At 38.5% G+C, this 21676-nt stretch overlaps 1 protein-coding gene across 1 annotated transcript in view; it reads left to right on the top strand.

Annotated features, from left to right (window-relative positions):
• The window catches only part of LOC124801714 (DNA-directed RNA polymerase III subunit RPC1), a 242528-nt gene that overhangs the window by 119814 nt on the left and 101038 nt on the right, over positions 1–21676 (top strand). Inside the window, exon 14 of the mRNA XM_047263093.1 lies at positions 3152–3351. Within this exon, the coding sequence (XP_047119049.1) occupies positions 3152–3351 (200 nt within the window). The remainder of the gene's footprint in view (positions 1–3151; positions 3352–21676) is intronic.

The raw sequence follows: 21676 nt of genomic DNA, 5'->3' as shown, positions 1-21676 counted from the left end.
AATGTTTTCCCTGTTTATCATTGCCGTTTCTCTGCAGTGCATCAACAACACTAGTGCTGTAGCGCTGTTTTGAGTTACTCGTCAACTAAACAGTTCAACTACATTCCATAGCCTCATGATGTGTTCATGATTGGAAACCTCCAGTCCTGCCTCCTGTCGCTCTTAGCAACATTGGGGTTGCGTGATAGACAATATGTGAAGCATCAAATGGCATAAACATCATTGGCCTTTTGCAATCTCACTGTCATGGGGTTCCTTGTTACATCTGCATCTAAATGATTACTCTGCTATTCACAATAAAGTGCTTGTCAGTGCGCGGGGAAAACAAGCACTTAAATTTTTTTGTGTGAGCCCTGATTTCTCATATTTTATCATGATGATCATTTCTCCCTATGTAGGTGGGTGCCAACAGAGCGTTTTCACAATCAGAGGAGAAAACTGCTGATGGAAATATCATGAGAAGATCCCATCGCAACAAAAAATGCCTTTGTTTTAATGATTGCCACTCCAATTCACATATCATGTCTTTGGCACTATCTCCCCTACTTCACAATAATACAAAATGAGCTGCCTTCTCTGTACTTTTTCGATGTCATCTGTCAGTTCCATCTGATGCGAATCCCACACCACACAGCAATACTCCAAAATAGGGCAGACAAGTGTGGTGTAAGCATTATCTTTAGTAGACCTGTTGCACCTTTTAAGTGTTCTACCAATGAATCGCAGTCTTTGGTTGGCTCTACCCACAACATTATCTACACGATTGTTCCAATTTAGGGTATTTGTAATTGTAATCCCTAAGTATTTAGTTGAATCTACAGCCTTCAGATTTGTGTAACTTATCGTGTAATAGAAATTTAGTGTATTTCTTTTAGTACTCGTGTGAATAACTTCACACATTGCTTTATTCAGGGTCAATTGCCTCGTTTCGCACCACGTATATCTTATCTAAATCATTTTGCAATTCGTTTTGGTCATCTGATGACTTCACAAGACAGTAAGTGATAGCATCATCTTCAAACAATCTAAGACGGCTACTGAGATTGCCTCTTATGTCGTTAATATAGATCAGGAACAATAGAGGGCCTATAAGACTTCCTTGGGGAATGCCGGATATTATTTCTGTTTTACTTGATGACTTTCCGTCTATTATTACGAACTGTGACCTTTCTGACAGGAAATCACAAATCCAGTAGCACAACCGAGGCAATATTCCATAGGCACACAGTTAGATTAGAAGATGCTTGTGAGGAACGGTGTCAAAAGCCTTCTGGAAATCTAAAGATATGGAATCAATTTGACATCCCCTTTCGATAGCACTCATTACTTCACGAGGATAAAGAGCTAGTTGGTGTTTCACAAGAACGATATTTTCTGAATCCATGCTGAGTATGTGCCAATAAATTGTTTTCTTTAAGGTACTTCATAATGTTCGAATACAGTATATGTTCCAAAACCCTACTGCAAATCAACATTAGTGATATGGGTCTGTAATTACTCCTACTTTCTTTTTTGGGTATTGGTGTGACTTGAGCAATTTTCCAGTATTTACGTACGGATCTTTCTGTGAGTGAGTGATTGTATATAATTGCTAAATATGGAACTGTTGTATCAGCATACTCTGAGAGGAACCTGACTGGTATACAATCTGGACCGGAAGCCTTGCTTTTATTAAGTGATTTAAGTTGCTTTGTGACACCGAGGATATCTATTTCTATGTTTCTCATCTTGGCAGTTGTTCTTGGTTGGAATTCAGAAATTTTTACTTAGTCTTCTTTGGTGAAAGAGTTTTGGGAAATTGTGTTAATTAACTCTGCTTTACTGGCACTGTCATCAGTGACTTCAGCGATGTTATCGTGCAATGAAGGTATTGATTGCGTCTTGCCACTGGTGTGCCAGAATCTCTTTGGGTTTCTGCCAGATTTCGAGACAGAGTTTCATTGTGGAAATTATTGAAAGAATCTTGCATTGAAGTACGCACTGTAATTCGACCTTCTCAAGACTTAGAAGAAGATACAATTGTTGCATAAATAAGTGCTGACAATGTAGTACAGTTGTTAGATAGTTTATTTAACAGTGAGAAACAACTTAATGTGGACTTACAAAATCAGAGTGGACTTACTGGACGGGGTGAGAAAGAAAGACTGATTGTTGGGGACTGCACCGGATGAGATTTGAAGACCTGGGAGCTTAAAGGTGGAAGACAGGTAATATGCAAGACAGAGATTATTGCTAAAACATTGTGTACGAGTTAATAAAAGTGAAAAGCTTTGTGCATTACTGTAACAGAGCAGGAGGGGGACAGCGAAAAATAGACAGGTAAGAAAATGAAAGATGTAGAAAACTAAAGTGGAGTGACAAAAGGAGTAATTATTGTGAAGAAATGCTGAGATGGAAGAAAATAACATAAATTAAGTGCAGGTGGCCGACAAGAACCCAGGACACGTAGTGCTAGTTCCCACCTGCAGAGTCCTGAGAAACTTGTGTCTGGGGGAAGAACCCAGATGGCGCGTGTGGTGAAACAGGCACCAAGGTTGCAACTGCCATGTTGTAAAGCATGCTGTGCAACAGGACAACAGGATATTGTATATTTACAGTATACTCATGCTGCTAGTACCCATTTATCCTAACTAATAATTTGATGGTAGTCATGCCAATGTAAAAGGCTGAAAAGTGTTTACGTACAGCTGGTATATGATGTGTTGTTTCACAGGTGGCTCTCCCTTTGATAGTATATGTTTTGCCTGTTACAGGGCTGGTATAGGTGGTAGTAGGAGGGTGCATAGGGCAAGTTCTCCCTACCCTATGGCTCGTACCCCTGTGACCATCCCTGCTGCAAGACTTGCCTTATGCACCCTCGTACCTCCCTTCTCTCTCCCCCCTCTCTCCCTCCCCTCCCCCTCCCTCCCTCTCCCCTTCCCCTCCCCCTCCCCCTCCCTCCCTCTTCCCCTCTCCCCCTCCCCTCCCCCCTCCCCCTCCCCCTCCCCCTCCCCCTCCCCCTCTCTCCCTCTCCCTCTCCCTCTCCCCCCTACTTCATCTCTCCCCCTCCCCCCTCCCTCCTGCTCCTGATTTGGACATTTTAAAAAATATATAGAAAGCTATTCTTTGGTGTAATTGAGTCTGAAATATTTTGTTGTGTTACAATGACTAGGTACAGCAAATGTGATGCATACATTCGACAAATGCATGAAGGTCTACTTACGTGCCAACCAGGATGTACAGAAGAAGAGACACTTGAAGCTGTCATTCTAAAGGAATTGTCCGTTATTCGAGATCATGCAGGAAAGGCTTGTTTGAAGGAATTGCATAGAAGTAACAGTCCTCTTGTAATGGCACTTAGTGGTTCTAAAGGTAAGCTTTTTATTCTGTGAACAGTTTTAATTATATTGACAACATTGTAGTATTATTTGCTGCTATAAAAATTACAGTATAGAAATTGCAGAAGTTCACAAGCAGCAAAGCTGTAGTATTTGTATAGGCTCAGTGTAATTGAATCACAAGGGGGCAGCATGCATTTAATTGGTGTTCTGTCTAATACAGTGGATGCTGTTGAGTTTGTCTGAGGCACTCCTGCTTTAATTGCTAAACACAGGATTTGATTTTATAAATCAACCCCTGCCTGCGGCCCCCTATGTATCTCCTATTCCCCCCCCCCCCCCCCCCCCCCCCCGACCCTTCCCTGTCTCCTCACCCCTTCTATCAATCTCCTCCATACCTCATTCATTTGGATATATTTTGAGTGGATTGCCAATGTGAATGATATGTATAGAGTGAAAACATCAGAAGTATTATTTTCAGATAGATATTTGATTATCAATAGAAGTTGGAAATGAATGGACACCCATTTAACCTGTTTACTGGCTGTCAAAATAGGAATTTGAGAACAGAGTTGGTTGGCACACACAAACAACTGAGATTCAGTTCTAGTTTTTTTAGACTGTGTACCTGCTTTACCCATTTGCTTATTTACTAACTGGGTGTATACGACCCGGGACAACTGGGAGATCCGGGAAAAAACCTGGCAATTTTTTCATCCAGGAGAAAACTGGGAAAAACCTGGAAATTTTTTAGAATTGTTTTAGTTTTCAGTTACATTTTTGTAATTTTGACTGGTAAGAACCGATACTCTAACAAAGGATGTTACTAGAATGAGATTTTCACTCTGCAGTGGAGTGTGCGCTGATATGAAACTTCGTAGCAGATTAAAACTGTGTGCTGGACTGAGACTCAAACTTGGAACCTTTCCCTTTGTGGGCAAGTGCTCTACCACCTGAGCTACCCAAGCATGACTCACGACCAGTTCTCACAGCTTCAATTCTGCCAGTACCTCGTCTCCTACCTTCCAAACTCCACAGAAGCTCTTCTGTGAAGAGACGAGGTACTGGCAGAATTGAAGCTGTGAGGACGGGTCATGAGTCATGCTTGAGTAGCTCAGATGGTAGAGCACTTGCGTGCGAAAGGCAAAGGTCCCAAGTTTGAATCTCAGTCCGGCACACAGCTTTAATCTGCTAGAAAGTTTCAAAGGATGTTACTGTATCTCTCTACTGCAGGACAAAACTGTAGCAATGAAACATGAATGAGAGAGGAAAAAAATAAAATAAAATAAAATTTAAGTTGCAAAGGAAATGCGCCATATACAACAACCAAATGTAGTGCTCATACAAGCGTCTACCAACATCAAAATGCATCAAAGGCTTTAGGAAGACCATGCAGTGCTTCATAACAACAAATTGCCTCCAATGAGCGTGATGTCACAACTGTTTACATTAGATTTGTTTGAGCAGTTGCGAGCAAGCTCATGTGAATGTGCAGTTGAGTCGCGTATGAGTAGTACCTTCTCCCAATTCTGGCTACAGAAGTGAGGCTGTAAGCTGTATAAGCAGTTGCAGCAAGCAGCCAAATGCTACCCGGAAAAATTCTACTGGCATGCCCAAGCTGTCAGAGTAATGCATCGACAAGCCTGGATCTAGAGGGTGGGGGGAAAACTGGGGTATCTGCCCCAGGTGGCAATTTTGGAGGGGGGGGGGGGAGGAGCCAAATTCATATTCTTGTGGAAAAAAATCTCACTTCACAAAGTGCCTAGCATCCAGCGCACGTTGGTCTATCTATTATTCATATGATTTTGAAACGCATCATGTTGGTTCTTGAACACATTCTATGTTGATTTCTGAATGAATCATAAGTTGGTTTTTGAATGCGTGCATGGCATACGTGATGTCTGTGCCAGGATAATCCCTGACACATCTGGAAATAAACTTCCCTGCAGAAAGGAGGGGACGGGGCTACATGAGCTGAGCGGAACAAAGCTGAATGGGTGAATTCCAATCACTGTTTATGTTGTTGACTGGTTTTGCGAATGATCAGCATTGTTATAATTACTATCGAAATCCATATATTCAGACTACCAGAGTGGAAATAAATGACTAATAGGAGTAACAGGTAAGAAAGATTAAGTTTATCTTCTTAGTGTATCCAAGAAAAAGAAATTTTGACCGAAAATTTTTGGCCAGACCGTTATAGTAGAAAGAGCCAGTGTACAGTCCCCAGCTAGCAGCTGCTTAAGTTCTATTCTGGGAGTAGTGTAGAAAACACACTGTACGAACACGTAATAAGGTCTAACCAGAGAATAAATGCAGCATAACTAAACCGGTGATTGTGGCAGTGTTAGTGAAGTTAACCAGAGAATAAGTTTTGACACTGGCAGGAATAGTTACAGAATTAGTGATGACGAGATTGTTTGTTAGAATGAGGAAGGAGAAGAAATGGGGACATCACACAAATTACGGAAGAATATGATGATTCCTAATTTATACAAAAATTTTGTACTACTTCTTTTTGATCTCATGCTTGAGAATCTGGAGCATGTGGATGAAATGTGAAACTGTTTCTGAACATAAAGTTTTTTGCTTGTAGTAGGCCTAATAGGCATTTGATATTGGTACTTTATGAATTAAATTCTGTCATGTTATAAAAATGACCATTTGTGCCAAAACAGTCTTGTTTATTTGGTGTGTGTTACAATTGCTGCAATATTAGGCAGGCCTATTTAATTTTATCTAGCAGACAGTGACAAAATACAAGTAATCAAACCGAGAAACCACACCAGTCTTTGGTATTATTTGCATTAATAACTTTTCGGTATTAGACTATGACCTTTTTTTTTTCGTATAGTGAAATGCTTGACGCACTTTGATGAGGAAAGGAAAAACATCAGGTAAAGCTGTTGCAAGATGAGAGAAAAAAAATGCTAGGGCTAACAGATTGAAGAAATGTTTACTGTCTTGCTTGGCTCTTGTCTTTACTGGTTTTATGTATTCTATATTTAATTTTATGTCACACAAAACAGCAAGTTATTATCTAATAGGCAATAAAGAGTGAAAAATTTTCTGAAGAGTTCTTGTTCTCCCAGTTTCCCAGTTACAAATAATCCCATTCAATATTAATTGCAAGGTTCTATCTTTTTTTTAAAAAAGAGAGAGAGAGAGAGAGAGAGAGAGAGAGAGAGAGAGAGAGAGAGAGAGAGGAGGAGGAGGAGCAGCAGCAGGATGTCAAACCGGCTGACTGGGAGCAGGAGAGGCACCACAAGACATTTTAATTTCCACTGTTCTGAATATAGTTTGATGGCATCCATTACAGAATATTACACGTTTGAATTCCACAGAATGAAATACAGTGACATGTGATAGAAGAATGCTTTGTGCAGAGGTGTGGCACTGCACTTTGACACACTCAAGACCAAATAACATGTCTTACATTTTCTCGAACACATATGTTTTATTTATCAGACTCTTCACAAAGATGTGCGCTACAAAATGAACATAGTTTTGAAAAGTCGATTTTATAAATTTTTGGCATCCTGCCCCAAATTGCATGAGGGGGTGGGGGGTGGGGGGGTGCCATTGCCTAGTATTGCCCCGGTTCAGGAAGATCGTAGATCTGGGGCTGATGCACAGAGCAGCCTGAGTTGTAGTTGGGAGGTGGGTAGTCTTCATGTGACCCGTGTTTACGTTTAGTGATCTTTGTTTATTGTTCTCATGTCAAATGAAAACAAAACAGATTTCTGTGGTCGGGAACTATCAAGTGATTTGAAATACATTCAAATATGTTATTACATTCAGATTTTATTTTATTTCCACCCTTTTGAAAGTCAACCTTTAATCGCCTTGCGGAACAATTAAGTTATTTTTGTCGGTTTGCTAAAGAAATTTGGCTTTTCTTAATCTTTTCTGCTGAGGCAGTCAATTTATTTAAAACGAAGTGTTTAATTCCACACTATTGTCTAATTTCAACTGTTTGCAGCATCTCAGGTGTACGTTTTCATCTTCTAGGACATATGGCGTTATGCCATAATAAAGAACCAAACATGAGATAATGCAGTACTTCTACATCCAAACCATTAACTTTTCCTATCCGTGTGTTCATGCTACGTACCAGTGATGTTGCTATTGGCTGACTACATCATGTGTCTTATGCTCAGAATATCTGCTGTCATCAGCTGCCGAGATCACGTGATATAAGCTATGACTGACTTACAAAAGCGCATCACAGTCTTGAATTCAATATTTCAGAAAGTAACATGCAGTGTTTGGTGGAATTCAAAGTTATACTTATTGTTCGAGCACCAATCAGTGACATATGCTTCCTGTACACTGAATGACTAAGCCGGTGTCTTGCACGTTTTCATCTTCTAGGACATATGGCGTTATGCCATAATAAAGAACCAAACATGAGATAATGCAGTACTGGTACATCCGAACCATTAACTTTTCCTATCCGTGTGTTCCTGCTACCAAAATGAAGCTTGCCATTCCTTGCCATCACAGCAGTAAATTTAATTTTGTGATGGACACCATTACTGTGGTTGAGCAAAAGCAACAACAGTTGCTTGATGCTTGTAGGGAGGCAGGAGTGACCACTTCAAATGTGATGCAGCCCCCTCATACCAAGTGACATAATTCAGTCCCACAGTGGCCAGAGCTGTTGTGAGCTGCCCAACTCGCTTCTGCATGTGTGTCACTTTGGCCTTCTCTGGTACCTTCCGGATACTGCTATCACACCCATAAAAGTGGAACACTCTGCCAGCCCTGGGAATTGGTGATTTTAACTTCTGAGGATGGTAGTGGAGAGAGCTATTGAAAGCTCAAGTATTTTATTTGAAGTGTCACAGCTTGTAAACTGAGAAGATTTTATTGAAGCCTGCCACCACAAAAGACTCCAGGGATGATGATGCTGCTCAACATGTGCTTGACTCTAGTGTCTGGATTGTTCCTACCAACACTGCCTTTTCTGAATTGCACAGTTGGGAACTCTCCCTGTGGCATATCATTTGTTCCCATAACCCTTCCTGGTCTCCACTTACTTACCACCTACCTGCTCCAATAGGTAGGTGGTATGAATGTGCTTCCTATCCCGTCAATGCATTCACATAGTCCTTTCCTCTTCTCCCCTTCTCTCCTCTCTACATGTTGTTGTTGTTGTTGTGGTCTTCAGTCCTGAGACTGGTTTGATGCAGCTCTCCATGCTAATCTACCCTGTGCAAGCTTTTTCATCTCCCAGTACTTACTGCAACCTACATCCTTCTGAATCTGCTTAATGTATTCATCTCTTGGTCTCCCTATACGATTTTTACCCTCCACACTGCCCTCCAATGCTAAATTTGTGATCCCTTGATGCCTCAGAACATGCCCTACCAACCGGTCCCTTCTTCTTGTCAAGTTGTGCCACAAACTACTCGTCTCCCCAATTCTATTCAATACCTTCTCATTAGTTACCGTATTTACTCGAATCTAAGCCGCACTTTTTTTCCGGTTTTTGTAATCTAAAAAACCGCCTGCGGCTTAGAATCGAGTGCAAAGCAAGCGGAAGTTGTTAAAAATGTCGGTGGGTGTCGTCACATCGTAGTTCTGCCGTCGAATATATGTAGCGCTACACAACCATGCTTTGTAGGCACAAAGATAAATACTGGCGCCAAAACCTCTGCGTCTGTAAATAAATTAAAAAAAAAAAGGTGGAAGACAAGCTTTTTTTCTCCGCGCCGAGTTTCGACCACTGCATTTTCATACATTATCCAACGAAGTAAATACTAATTCCGTATTGTTCATCTTCGAATGTAGCAGCATTTCAATGTACTACGAAAACCCGACTGGCAAGAATGTTTAGGATGTTTGTCAATATGGCCAACTCTACGTTCTGAATTTTTTCCTATCTGTGAGAAGAGATGGTTGCTAATACGAACTTTTATATATTGTGAATCACATGCAGTATTCTCATCACCATAAGAATAATATGAATATAAACATTTTGCCATGTATTGTTTCGTGTTTGCTACTATCTCATTTAAATCCTGTCTGCGTAATAAACCACAAAACTAGAGTGAGACAACAGCAAACGCGGAAGAATGTACGTATCATGTCATGTTTATATTCGTATTATTCTTATGCTAAACAGTGATACAGTCAGAAATGATGCGAGGCAATTGGCTAGATTTTTAAATCTAAGATGACTAATTTCTGTGCAGAATGCAATGTACTAAAGAGGCGCCTGCAAAGATTTTCAAACGGAGAAAAATTTTCGCTAAACTCTCGTTCAGAACATCTTCTATCATATGCAGTCTATTATTTGGTTCTTGTTAATCATTATCAAAGAAAACAGCAGTGTGAGTAACAACAAGTAGCAGTCTCTTGCCATTGTTTCGCTAATGAGACGATTCCTCTCTCTCTCTCTTTTTCTTTTTTTTATTTGTAAGCGGCGGTAGCGCGCTCAAAAGCAAGCCATGCCGCGATCGGCGACAGGCCGTAAATACGCAGTATCAGAGTACGACAAACAATGCATGACACAGTACAGAAATGCATTTTCAGCGTAGAGTGACGTAAACACCTATAACAAAGAAAACTGCGCTTATCAGATCAAAGAAAAATAAGCAATCAATTCAAACCAGACGAAGCACGTGAAAAAGGAAGGGTACCCATATAAATACGGACGGAGCGCCTGACGCATAGCAAAGGCTACCTGGTAAAGCTTAACTGCTAAGCTTACGACTTGAACCAAACTACTGTAGCTGTATCGTCATTCATTCGACCTAAATTGTCTCATATTACAGTGGACCAACTTTGTTTCGATTTGGAGATGCTGCCTAAAGCTTTTCTCTCCCCTTGAATTTCGAGTCTCAAATTTCTGGTGCGGCTTAGATTCGGGAAATTTTTTTTTCTTGATTTCGAGTCTCATTTTTCAGGTGCGGCTTAGATTCGAGTGCGGCTTAGACTCGAGTAAATACGGTACGTGATCTACCCATCTAATCTTCAGCATTCTTCTGTAGCACCACATTTCGAAAGCTTCTATTCTCTTCCTGTCCAAACTATTTATCGTCCATGTTTCACTTCCATACATGGCTACACTCCATGCAAATACTTTCAGAAACAACTTCTTGACACTTAAACTTATACTCGATGTTAACAAATTCCTCTTCTTCAGAAAAGCTTTCCTTGCCATTGCCAGTCTACATTTTATATCCTCTCTGCTTCGACCATCATCAGTTATTTTGCTCCCCAAATAGCAAAACTCATTTACTACTTTAAGCGTCTCAGTTCCTAATCGAATTCCTTCAGCATCACCCGACTTAATTCGACTACATTCTATGATCCTCGTTTTGCTTTTGTTGATGTTCATCTTATATCCTCCTTTCAAGACACTGTCCATTCCGTTCAACTGCTCTTCCAAGTCCTTTGCTGTCTCTGACAGAATTACAATGTCATCGGCGAACCTCAAAGTTTTTATTTCTTCTCCATGGATTTTAATACCTACTCCGAATTTTTATTTTACTGCCTGCTCAATATACAGATTGAATAACATCAGGGAGAGGCTACAACCATGTCTCACTCCCTTCCCAACCACTGCTTCCCTTTCATGCCCCTTGACTCTTATAACTGCCATCTGGTTCCTGTACAAATTGTAAATAGCCTTTTGCTCCCTGTATTTTACCCCTGCCACCTTTAGAATTTGAAAGAGAGTATTCCAGTCAACATTTTCAAAAGCTTTCTCTAAGTCTACAAATGCTGGAAACGTAGGTTTGCCTTTCCTTAATCTTTCTTCTAAGATAAGGCATAAGGTCAGTATTGCCTCACGCGTTCCAACATTTCTACGGAATCTAAACTGATCTTTCCCGAGGTCGACTTCTACCAGTTTTTCCATTCGTCTGTAAAGAATTCGCATTAGTATTTTGCAGCTGTGACTTATTAAACTGATAGTTTGGTAATTTTCACATCTGTCAACACCTGCTTTCTTTGGGATTGGAATTATTATATTCTTCTTGAAGTCTGATGATGATATTATTATTATTATTATTATTATTATTATTATTATTATTATTATTATTATTATTCCTTTTTCTCAGACGTTATGTCTGGTCAAAAATGGAAAGTGACGCGGACCTTGATCAAGCGTGACTTCCTTTTAACTGTACGGTATATGTTATATTGCATTTAGGGACTTTCGGGTGATTGAACATGTATCAATAATTATGGATTTCTGTAGTTGTATATATAAGTTTGGATGTAGCTGTATTGCATTGATGTACTGGTGGATATTGTGTGGTATGACTCCTGTAGTTGATAGTATAATTGGTATAATGTCAACTTTATCCTGATGCCACATGTCCTTGACTTCCTCAGCCAGTTGGATGTATTTTTCAATTTTTTCTCCTGTTTTCTTTTGTATATTTGTTGTATTGGGTATGGATATTTCGATTAGTTGTGTTAATTTCTTCTTTTTATTGGTGAGTATGATGTCAGGTTTGTTATGTGGTGTTGTTTTATCTGTTTTAATGGTTCTGTTCCAGTATAATTTGTATTCATCATTCTCCAGTACATTTTGTGGTGCATACTTGTATGTGGGAACGTGTTGTTTTATAAGTTTATGTTGTAAGGCAAGCTGTTGATGTATTATTTTTGCTACATTGTCATGTCTTCTGGGATATTCTGTATTTGCTAGTATTGTACATCTGCTTGTGATGTGATCTACTGTTTCTATTTGTTGTTTGCAAAGTCTGCATTTATCTGTTGTGGTATTGGGATCTTTAATAATATGCTTGCTTTAATATCTGGTGTTTATTGTTTGATCCTGTATTGCAATCATGAATCCTTCCGTCTCACTGTATATATTGCCTTTTCTTAGCCATGCGTTGGATGCGTCTTGATCGATGTGTGGCTGTGTTAGATGATACGGGTGCTTGCCATGTAGTGTTTTCTTTTTCCAATTTACTTTCTTCGTATCTGTTGATGTTATGTGATCTAGAGGGTTGTAGAAGTTGTTATGAAATTGCAGTGGTGTAGCCGATGTATTTATATGAGTGATTGCTTTGTGTATTTTGCTTGTTTCTGCTCGTTCTAGAAAGAATTTTCTTAAATTGTCTACCTGTCCATAATGTAGGTTCTTTATGTCGATAAATCCCCTTCCTCCTTCCTTTCTGCTTAATGTGAATCTTTCTGTTGCTGAATGTATGTGATGTATTCTATATTTGTGGCATTGTGATCTTGTAAGTGTATTGAGTGCTTCTAGGTCTGTGTTACTCCATTTCACTACTCCAAATGAGATGGTCAATATTGGTATAGCATAAGTATTTATAGCTTTTGTCTTGTTTCTTGCTGTCAATTCTGTTTTCAGTATTTATGTTAGTCTTTGTCTATATTTTTCTTTTAGTTCTTCTTTAATATTTGTATTATCTATTCCTATTTTTTATCTGTATCCTAGATATTTATAGGCATCTGTTTTTTCCATCGCTTCTATGCAGTCGCTGTGGTTATCCATTATGTAATCTTCTTGTTTAGTGTGTTTTCCCTTGACTACGCTATTTTTCTTATGTTTGTCTGTTCCAAAAGCCATATTTATATCATTGCAGAATACTTCTGTTATCTTTAGTAATTGGTTGAGTTGTTGATTTGTTGCTGCCAGTAGTTTTAGATCATTCATGTATAGCAAATGTGTGATTTTGTGTTGGTATGTTCCAGTGATATTGTATCCATAATTTGTATTATTTAGCATGTTGGATAGTGGGTTCAGAGCAAGGCAGAACCAGAAAGGACTTAATGAGTCTCCTTGGTATATTCCATGCTTAATCTGTATTGGCTGTGATGTCATATTATTTGAATTTGTTTGCATATTAAGTGTGGTTTTCCAATTTTTCATCACTATGTTTAGGAACTGTATCAATTTAGGATCTACTTTGTATATTTCCAATATTTGTAGTAACCATGAGTGGGGCACACTATTATTATTATTATTATTATTATTATTATTTCCTTTCTCAGACATTATGTCTGGTTAAAAATGGAAAGTGACACGGACCTTGATCAAGCGTGACTTCCTTTTAACTGTACAGTATATGTTACATTGCATTTAGGAACTTTCGGGTAGTTGAACATGTATCAATAATTACACATTTCTGTAGTTGTATATATACGTTTGGATGTAGCTATATTGCGTTGATGTACTGGTGGATGTTGTGTGGTATAACTCCTGTAGTTGAAAGTATCAACTTTATCCTGAGGCCACATGTCCTTGACTTCCTCAGCCAGTTGGATGTATTTTTCAATTTTTTCTCCTGTTTTCTTCTGAATATTTGTTGTATTGGGTATGGATATTTCGATTAGTTGTGTTAATTTCTTCTTTTTACTGGTGAGTATGATGTCAGGTTTGTTATGTGGTGTTGTTTTATCTGTTATAATGGTTCTGTTCGAGTATATTATTATTATTATGCCTTTTTTACAGTGACTGATGTAAAGGTGAATAGTTAGTGTCATTAGTGCAACATTCCTGAAGCACTAAAATCTGGAAAAATCTTCTGTGGTTGCAATATTGAGTTAGTGCTCTACTAAAATACATGCACGGTCCTGTAAGTTTCTCACAGAAGGAAGTAATCCATTGAAGAAGTCAGCAGTAATTTTCCTGTTCATTTAAGCACAGCTCTGGGTAGCCAGTGCACTGTTCTAAATTAAAACAGAAATGTTATTTGAACCACACTATAGACTCCCAATTCCAAATGGATGATAATTGGGGTATCTTTATTGTTTGATGAAACATTGTCTGATTCATTTGTAGTTACATTTATTCCTGGAGAAGTCCAGTTACTGATAGTTTTTTGCTGGAAAAATATGTTCAAGAGAAACATCTTCTTCTTCTTTATCTTCTTCTTCTCACAAAATTCTTTCCTGCAGAAAAATTGCTCTTTAGATTTTGTTCTACTTTTACATTAAAATTATATTATTACCTTGTCATGGAATTTGCTGTATTCTACCTCCTTATGACAGCATATTAGTGCATAAACTTGAATGATTTCCGTGTATTAAAAGCTTTTTTTATTTTTATTTTTTTATTTTTAAAACAAGTCCTGCTATTATGCCCAGTCCTTTATCTGTGATACTGTTTCAGTTTATCTTTACAGTAAAGTTTACATCCATATTTCCTCCCTGGTCAATTTTTTTCCATAATTCTGATGATTAGAATATTTTCTATTTAGTGAAACTGCATGTATCAAGATGCAGGTGCAGAAGTACCGGGTATACTCCAAGACCAGAAGTCACTGCATGAGTTCCATCAGTCCTCTTGACAATCCAACCCATGATACCTCAGTGCACCAGTGCCAAAGAGTTTGATGAGATACATGAAATCTAGGCAGAGATATCTTCATAGCCCAGACCTGAGTTCTTCTAAATCTCAGTGTCTGAGATCAGCGTGACCAGTTCGCATACTGATAACCTGTCTACAGAGGTCTAATGCCAGTATTGTCATTTATCAGTCTCTAAGTTTTGTGTGACCTGTAATACATTTAGTTAAGAGAGTTGCAGAGTTTGACTCAGTATGCTGTCTGCGCTGCAGGGGAGTTAAGAACCCAATCATATTTGTTCCTCATGAAGCAGTCCATCTCATAAAAGGGTCACCCTTTAGGGTGTTCAATATTAAACATAGAACAGTGATCTCATATCTATGGGCAGCATATGCATGATATGTTCAGTTTACCTTTACTGCATCCAGTAAGTGTGTGTTCCCAGGAGCAGCTACTGTTTCTCCATACAGAATGTGGCAGAGAGAAAGTCATGGACAGTAAATGACATGATACTCTAAAGTTTTCTATGTTTTCACTCCAACAGCATCAACGACCTGATAAAATCAATTCTGGTTTTGTTGTTATATTCTTGTCTTTTATTCTCCCTTTCATGTGACTACATAGTCACACTTCACAACACTGTTACCTTTAAGGTGTTACATACAAAAATGTATTTCACCACTAACTTCTTATGCATTATTAGTATCCTCTACATTTGGCTCATCCCTCCTCTAGTTCATCCATCATCATAAATATTTTGTGCGGTACTGTGGTTATGTTGCTTGCAATGGTTCATAACTGTGAAACTTCTACTGGTTCAATGAGTCCCTGTAGAGTTTTCCTTTAAATAGCTATGAATGCGCAAGGTGAACACTGACACCTAAAGCTGTGTGATGTTGGTATGTTTGTGAGACAGCAGCAGGACCTATGCTTAATTATCAAATCGTAAGGATGATGTGAACATCTCAAACACATGAAGGTTAGCTGCGCATTGGTGAGTTGGATGACTGTTGAGACAAAACAGTCATTATTGGGAAGTCTCTGTGTCACCTGCTGCACATCAGTTGTGCCAAGTCTGCTCCCATATCTGGAGCTCTTTTATTTTCCTTCCTCTGAACAAAAATTGGTGTGAAGCACACACAAGTAAATAGAACTAGAGAAGACTGTTCTCCAAAACAATCATCTTCATAGATGATATGCCTTGGGATATATTTCTGGCTATAAAGTGAGGATGTGTCATTTGAAAAAGTGCACCCATTTTATATCTAGAGGGTAGCTGAAATATTTGAACAGACAAATTGATCTCATGTCAACTGATTTAACTAAAACAACAACATGTCATCAGGCTAATGCTCTGCTGTGAGAATATTCCCATTTTAGTAGAATTGCAGAAGATCTTCAGTTTTAGCAAGGTGTTGTAACATGCAAAGTTCTTAAAGACATCCTTACAATCAGACCTCTAGGAGGAGAGGATTGTCTGCATCATCATGAAATCAGTAAAGAAGAAGTTGGAAGAGGCAATGGATTTCACACTTGTATTTGACATTCCAACATTTCACAATACAATAAAACAGGATTCATTTGCCTGAAGATATGACCCTACATACTGAACCCCCTAGTGATGCTACAAGCATCAGAAGTTCTGATATATGAGGATTTGTGGTGCAGGCTGAGCAGAGCTTTGAATAATGTGATGTACATGTACTTTGCGGTGTAGTCAAGACTGGAATTAATATATGACACTCATGTCCAGAAAAGAGAGTATATTGGTTTATTTGCTCATGAGGATTACTTGAGGAGGATTGCCAGGGGGATGAGAGAAGGTAACTCTACTAGCCCCAGACCCATCTTGGAGGAGAAGGGAAATGAAGACTAAACAATTTAATGTCTGCTCTGGTGGCAGCTCAGAACAGAAGAGAGATGTTAGGTGGCTGCAGCTCTGAAACCCCTCAGTCTCACTAGCCAGGTGATCCTGTGGCATCATTTAATTGGCAGGACAGTTTAGCAGATGATGATTCAGCCTATTCCGGTGTGAAGCAGTTCATTGTTATCATATCAATGGAAAGGCAGTGGACGAAAAGATGGCCTCTTTGTGAAATTCAGACAATAAAAATTTCTTGTATCTTTGGTCTGGGGGCAGTTTGTTCATACCTCCCCTCTCTCTGAAAGAATTTTAATTTAACTGAAGAATTCAAATCTTGAAATATAAGCGCATTTCGTAGGTCGCCCTGTGGGGACTACAGTTGGCAACACAGGACTATGATGGTCTGGGGCATGGGGGCATCTTTTCAGTGAATCAACTGCACACTAGCCAGGAACATTATTTAATTGACCTCCATTTTTTGTCAGTTGCAAAAATACTGTGCTGTGTTTACTGAGGGAAAAAATTTAAGAACTGGTGACCAAAATGAATATCTCACACTGAAGCAGTGCACTCACATGGTGTTTGCTATGTTGTTTACATTTACCCTCAAGCAAGCTGCCAAAGGGTTACACAGTGCTACACTGACACAAGGTTTTACTGTTCTAAGTACTATCTGCACCTATAAACATACCATTCCAGTAAGAAATTTGAGACCACCACTACCTATAAAACAGAAGACAGTCTCAATGATAGATGCATCTGATAACATACCTCCATCAAATGGTAGCCATCTTCTCCAATAAAAAGGAACATAAGCTCTCAGGAAATAAATTTAAAAAGCAGAAATCTCTTATATGGGGTTGGGGGGGGGGGGGGGGGAGATGGATGGATGGATGGATAGATAGATAGATAGATAGATAGATAGATAGATAGATAGAGAGAGAGAGAGAGAGAGAGAGAGAGAGAGAGAGCTGGCTTCAGGAATAGAACTCATAGAACTCAACATACATGCTAGAGATCAAGAAAATCTCCTGCCAATGTCTTGAACTCCCCACTAAGACCAATGAGCAAAATAAACATATCTGCTAAAATGGCTGTCAGTATGTATAGATTCAGGACTCGTGAAAAAGAACTGAAGCTCTTGGCATAGGGATGATCACTAGATTTGTCTCTGCAGGTGGCATATTATACAGCTAATAATACTGCTACACTAAATGGTTGTAGGGTGCAGAAAAGGGACAACCTTGGTGATGAGGATGCCAAAAGAGGACTGACTGTGTTTGTGAATGACATGCACTCTCACCAGTCACATTTACCACTGAATTACAAGCAGTTATCTTTAAAATGTGTGTGTGTGTGTGTGTGTGTGTGTGTGTGTGTGTGTGTGTGTGTGTGTGTGTGTGTGAGGGGGGGGGGGTCACTGAAAATAACAATTGTATACCACACACTGTATCACCCTATAGGTGTAGTTTCTCAGAGACCTTCTCAAGCAGTTGCCCCTTCCCTTCCTCCTCCTTGGGGACTTCAGTGCATGTAACATTCAATAGGGCACTACTAGCAACTAACCAGCACTGCATTGTTGAAAGTCTCATCCTCACAGATGGCAAGGTTGGACCACAGCACTGTACCATAGTCAGTATCAGGCATTGATCTCTACTTCTGATTGCCTGTTTGTGTGCAGAGATGGGCAATAGTCAAGTAAATCTCTATCTGGATAATTGTGTGAATAAATAAATGACTGAAAAAAACTTTTCACATACAAATTGTTCATAGATAAAGGTATTATCACATTCTATGGATACAAGTAATTATTTATTACTTGTTATTTGTAATTTAAATAACGAATAACATGGAATACAAATGCATTTTCTTTGTTTGCTTCTGGAACAGAACTGTGTCATGTAGCACCAGTGTTTGTTCCTCTCGCTCAGCATAGTTTCTCTTTGATAAGTAGTTCATTAACATTTATATATAAGTGTGGCTCAGTGGGTTCATTCCAGGCTGTAAAGCTAAACATTTGGGGTACAAGCACACATTGGTCCCAGAGTTTTTTCTCTCCCTTATCAGTTCTTTCACCTCTAACAATTGGGGGGGGGGGGGGGGGGGAGATAAATTGACAAGTCAAGTTGAAACATGTTATGGAGTACATCTTGAACTATAGGTCCTCGTATAACAGACTCATAAGAAGATTCAAAGGTCTGAGGAAGGCCTCGAATAAACCAGTGTACAGCAGTGTTCAGCCAACCGTCATGTGTTGTAGGCAAATGACTGTAGCAGTCACATTTCCAATATGACCTAGTTCAACTGACTCTGCACATGTTAGTACTTCTTCCCCTCCTTTGCCCTAACAACATGTGGACTGATTCTGCATAGTTAGACAAAGATGAGAATGCAGCCAGCAGAGACCCAAATCTGCAATTCCTTCCTCAGTTACACAAAAATTGCTAACACTAGGATATAGTGAACAAAGTAGGAGCCGTGTGGTTGGTAAGACTAATGTCAATAAACTTTAAATTTGGAGCGTCCTGAAATGGCATTAGCCAAAATGAATCACAAAATTATAACACTTCGCTGAATGCTGATGGGTGTCCAAAGCCATTAGACATAATTGAAATCATTCTAGGACTAAGTCTGAGTGATCTTTACATTACAGAATGGAATAGCTTTTCTATCTCACATATGACTGTACAGTTACATAGAGCTTTGGGATTGTAAAATTTCATAAGTGACACTGAGTTATTACATATAAGAACACACAATATTACAGCACACTGGCAACTCCATGTTGCAAATGCATCAAGAGATGACTTGAAGACATTTTTCTCCCTTCGTGCAGCAAATAAAGATCCAGCAACTATTGGAGCACTGCCTTAATAATGATTTAAAAACCACTAATTTGCCTGTATTGCTGCCCATGACCAAGGGAGACTTACAGTGAATTACAGACCTATTATAGCCAAAGAAATGCTGAAGCAATCAGGTGACTGAATGAAGCTATGTGACATAATAAGAAAATTTATTTTACTATTCTGAATGGGACCAAGGAGATGAAGCTGATGTGAAATCACAACCAAAATCTAGAGCAGAATTGAGGATTTCTCAATTTTTTCTCTAGAAGATTGTGATTTGAAATTCTTTCATCATTATCCTGAAATAAAGTCAATTTTAAGGAGATATAATGCAGCATTATGCTTTTTTTGCATGTATAGAACATATTTCTTTTAATATATTGCAGTGGAAAATAATCCAAAACCAAGCAAACTTTATGATGATGAGTTTGTTGAAAAAAGAAAAAGTTGTCCTGAAAACAAAGCAACAAAGAAACATTTGTTTGACATATGACAAAGAATTGGAGCAATTAATGCCTTTAGGTTTCAAATTTGTCCCTTATTTGGAAATCCATTGTTCACAGTAGAAGAATAAATATTATTATTCACAAAAATTAATGGTGATTCGTATGAGTAGCTCTATTAGTTTTTCATGAGTAATGTATAATAATTTTTATTTGTGGTCATTATTTGTCATTCAGATACATTTTGCCCAACTGTGCTTGTGTGATTACTGTCCAGTATGTAGCTGCATTGGCTTACATTTATTTGTTTACTTACATATCAAGTTCCATAGGACCAAATTTCTTGGAATGTGTCAGTACATGAAAAGTGCAACATGAAAGTAATGACAGATGAAAATAAAATGTTTATGAACCTTGAATTGAATTGAATTGAATTTTATTTGATCCTGTAAGATTACATCGTGTACAGTAAATGTACGTGTAATATAGGACATGTCAGAGTATTAAAATTCTTTATCAATTATTTTTCTACACCTTTAGCTTACATTTTTACATCACTGATAATGAGTAACAGTATATACAAATTTAATGGCATAAGTATTCTGCAACACTGTAAAACTCTTTTTCAATGAGATAGTCTTTAAGTTTCTTTGTAAATTCATTGTGAAGTACACTATCTTGCAGGGTTTTGGGCAGACTTCTTAGTAGTCTGATACCAGAGTACTGGGGTCCTTTTTCTAGCATTGCCAGTCGGTGGGGTATGCTCCGTACTTCATTCTTCTTTCTTGTATTGTGGGTGTGTACACTAGCATTTGTAATCCAGTCCTCACTACCTTTTGTGATGTACATTATTGTTTTGTATATATATAATGATGAAAAAGTTAAGATACCTAAATTCTTGAAACAGTTTCTGCATGTTTCAGAGGTCTTTCTTCTTAAAATGGTCCTAATTGCTTTTTTTTGTAATGTGAACACTCGTTTTGTCTCTTGTTTGTTTGAGTTTCCCCACACCGTCACTCCATACTGTAAGTATGGTTCGAAAAGTCCATGATACACTGTACACAGAAGGTTCTTGTCTGAATACTGTGATAGCTGCATCATTAAGAATATGACAGAGCTCAGTTTCTTACAGACATTATTAATACGTTTTTTCCATTTCAGTTCATTATCCACAAGAATACCTAAGAATCTAGCAGATTCTACTTCTTCCAGCCTTGTTCCGTCAACCTCTAAATCCATGTCTACAGCCTTTTCCTTGTTTTTAAACACTGCATACATAGTCTTTTTTAGATTTATAACCAGTTCATTTTCCAACAGCCATTGAGCTGTGACATTTGCAGATATGTATGCTCTTCTCTCAAGCTGTTCCATATTTTGGTCACTATTTAGTATTGTCATGTCATCAGCATACAATATTTTCTTTTCTTCCTCCTCAACACCTATATCATTAACAAATACATTAAATAACAATGGCCCCATTACCGAACCCTGCGGCACTCCATATTTGATGGATTTGGTTTCTGATTGGTACGAGTTTCCTAATGATACATACTGCTTGCGGTTGCACAAATATGATTTTATCCATTCACGTGGTTGCCCCCGAATGCCATAGTTGCTTAATTTTTGTATCAGCATTTCATGGTCAATGGTGTCAAATGCCTTTGAAAGATCCAGAAACATTGCAGAGACAACCTTTTTCTCATCTAAGGACTGTAAAATGTATTCTGTTAGACTGCCTCAAAAAAAGTCCATAAGTTTAAGTAAACGCAATCAACAATACAACAAGAATCAGCTTACTTTTTTCAAGGAACTCGTCAACAGAATAGAACGAGTGACTTATGAGGAAACTCTTCAGTTTTGATTTGAAAGTGTGTGGATTACTGCTAAGATTTTTGAATTCGAGTGGTAGCTTATTGAAAGTGGA

The sequence above is a fragment of the Schistocerca piceifrons genome, chromosome 1 (assembly GCF_021461385.2).
Source record: "Schistocerca piceifrons isolate TAMUIC-IGC-003096 chromosome 1, iqSchPice1.1, whole genome shotgun sequence".
NCBI lineage: Eukaryota > Metazoa > Arthropoda > Insecta > Orthoptera > Acrididae > Schistocerca > Schistocerca piceifrons.
This window is presented reverse-complemented; position numbering and strand designations above follow the sequence as displayed.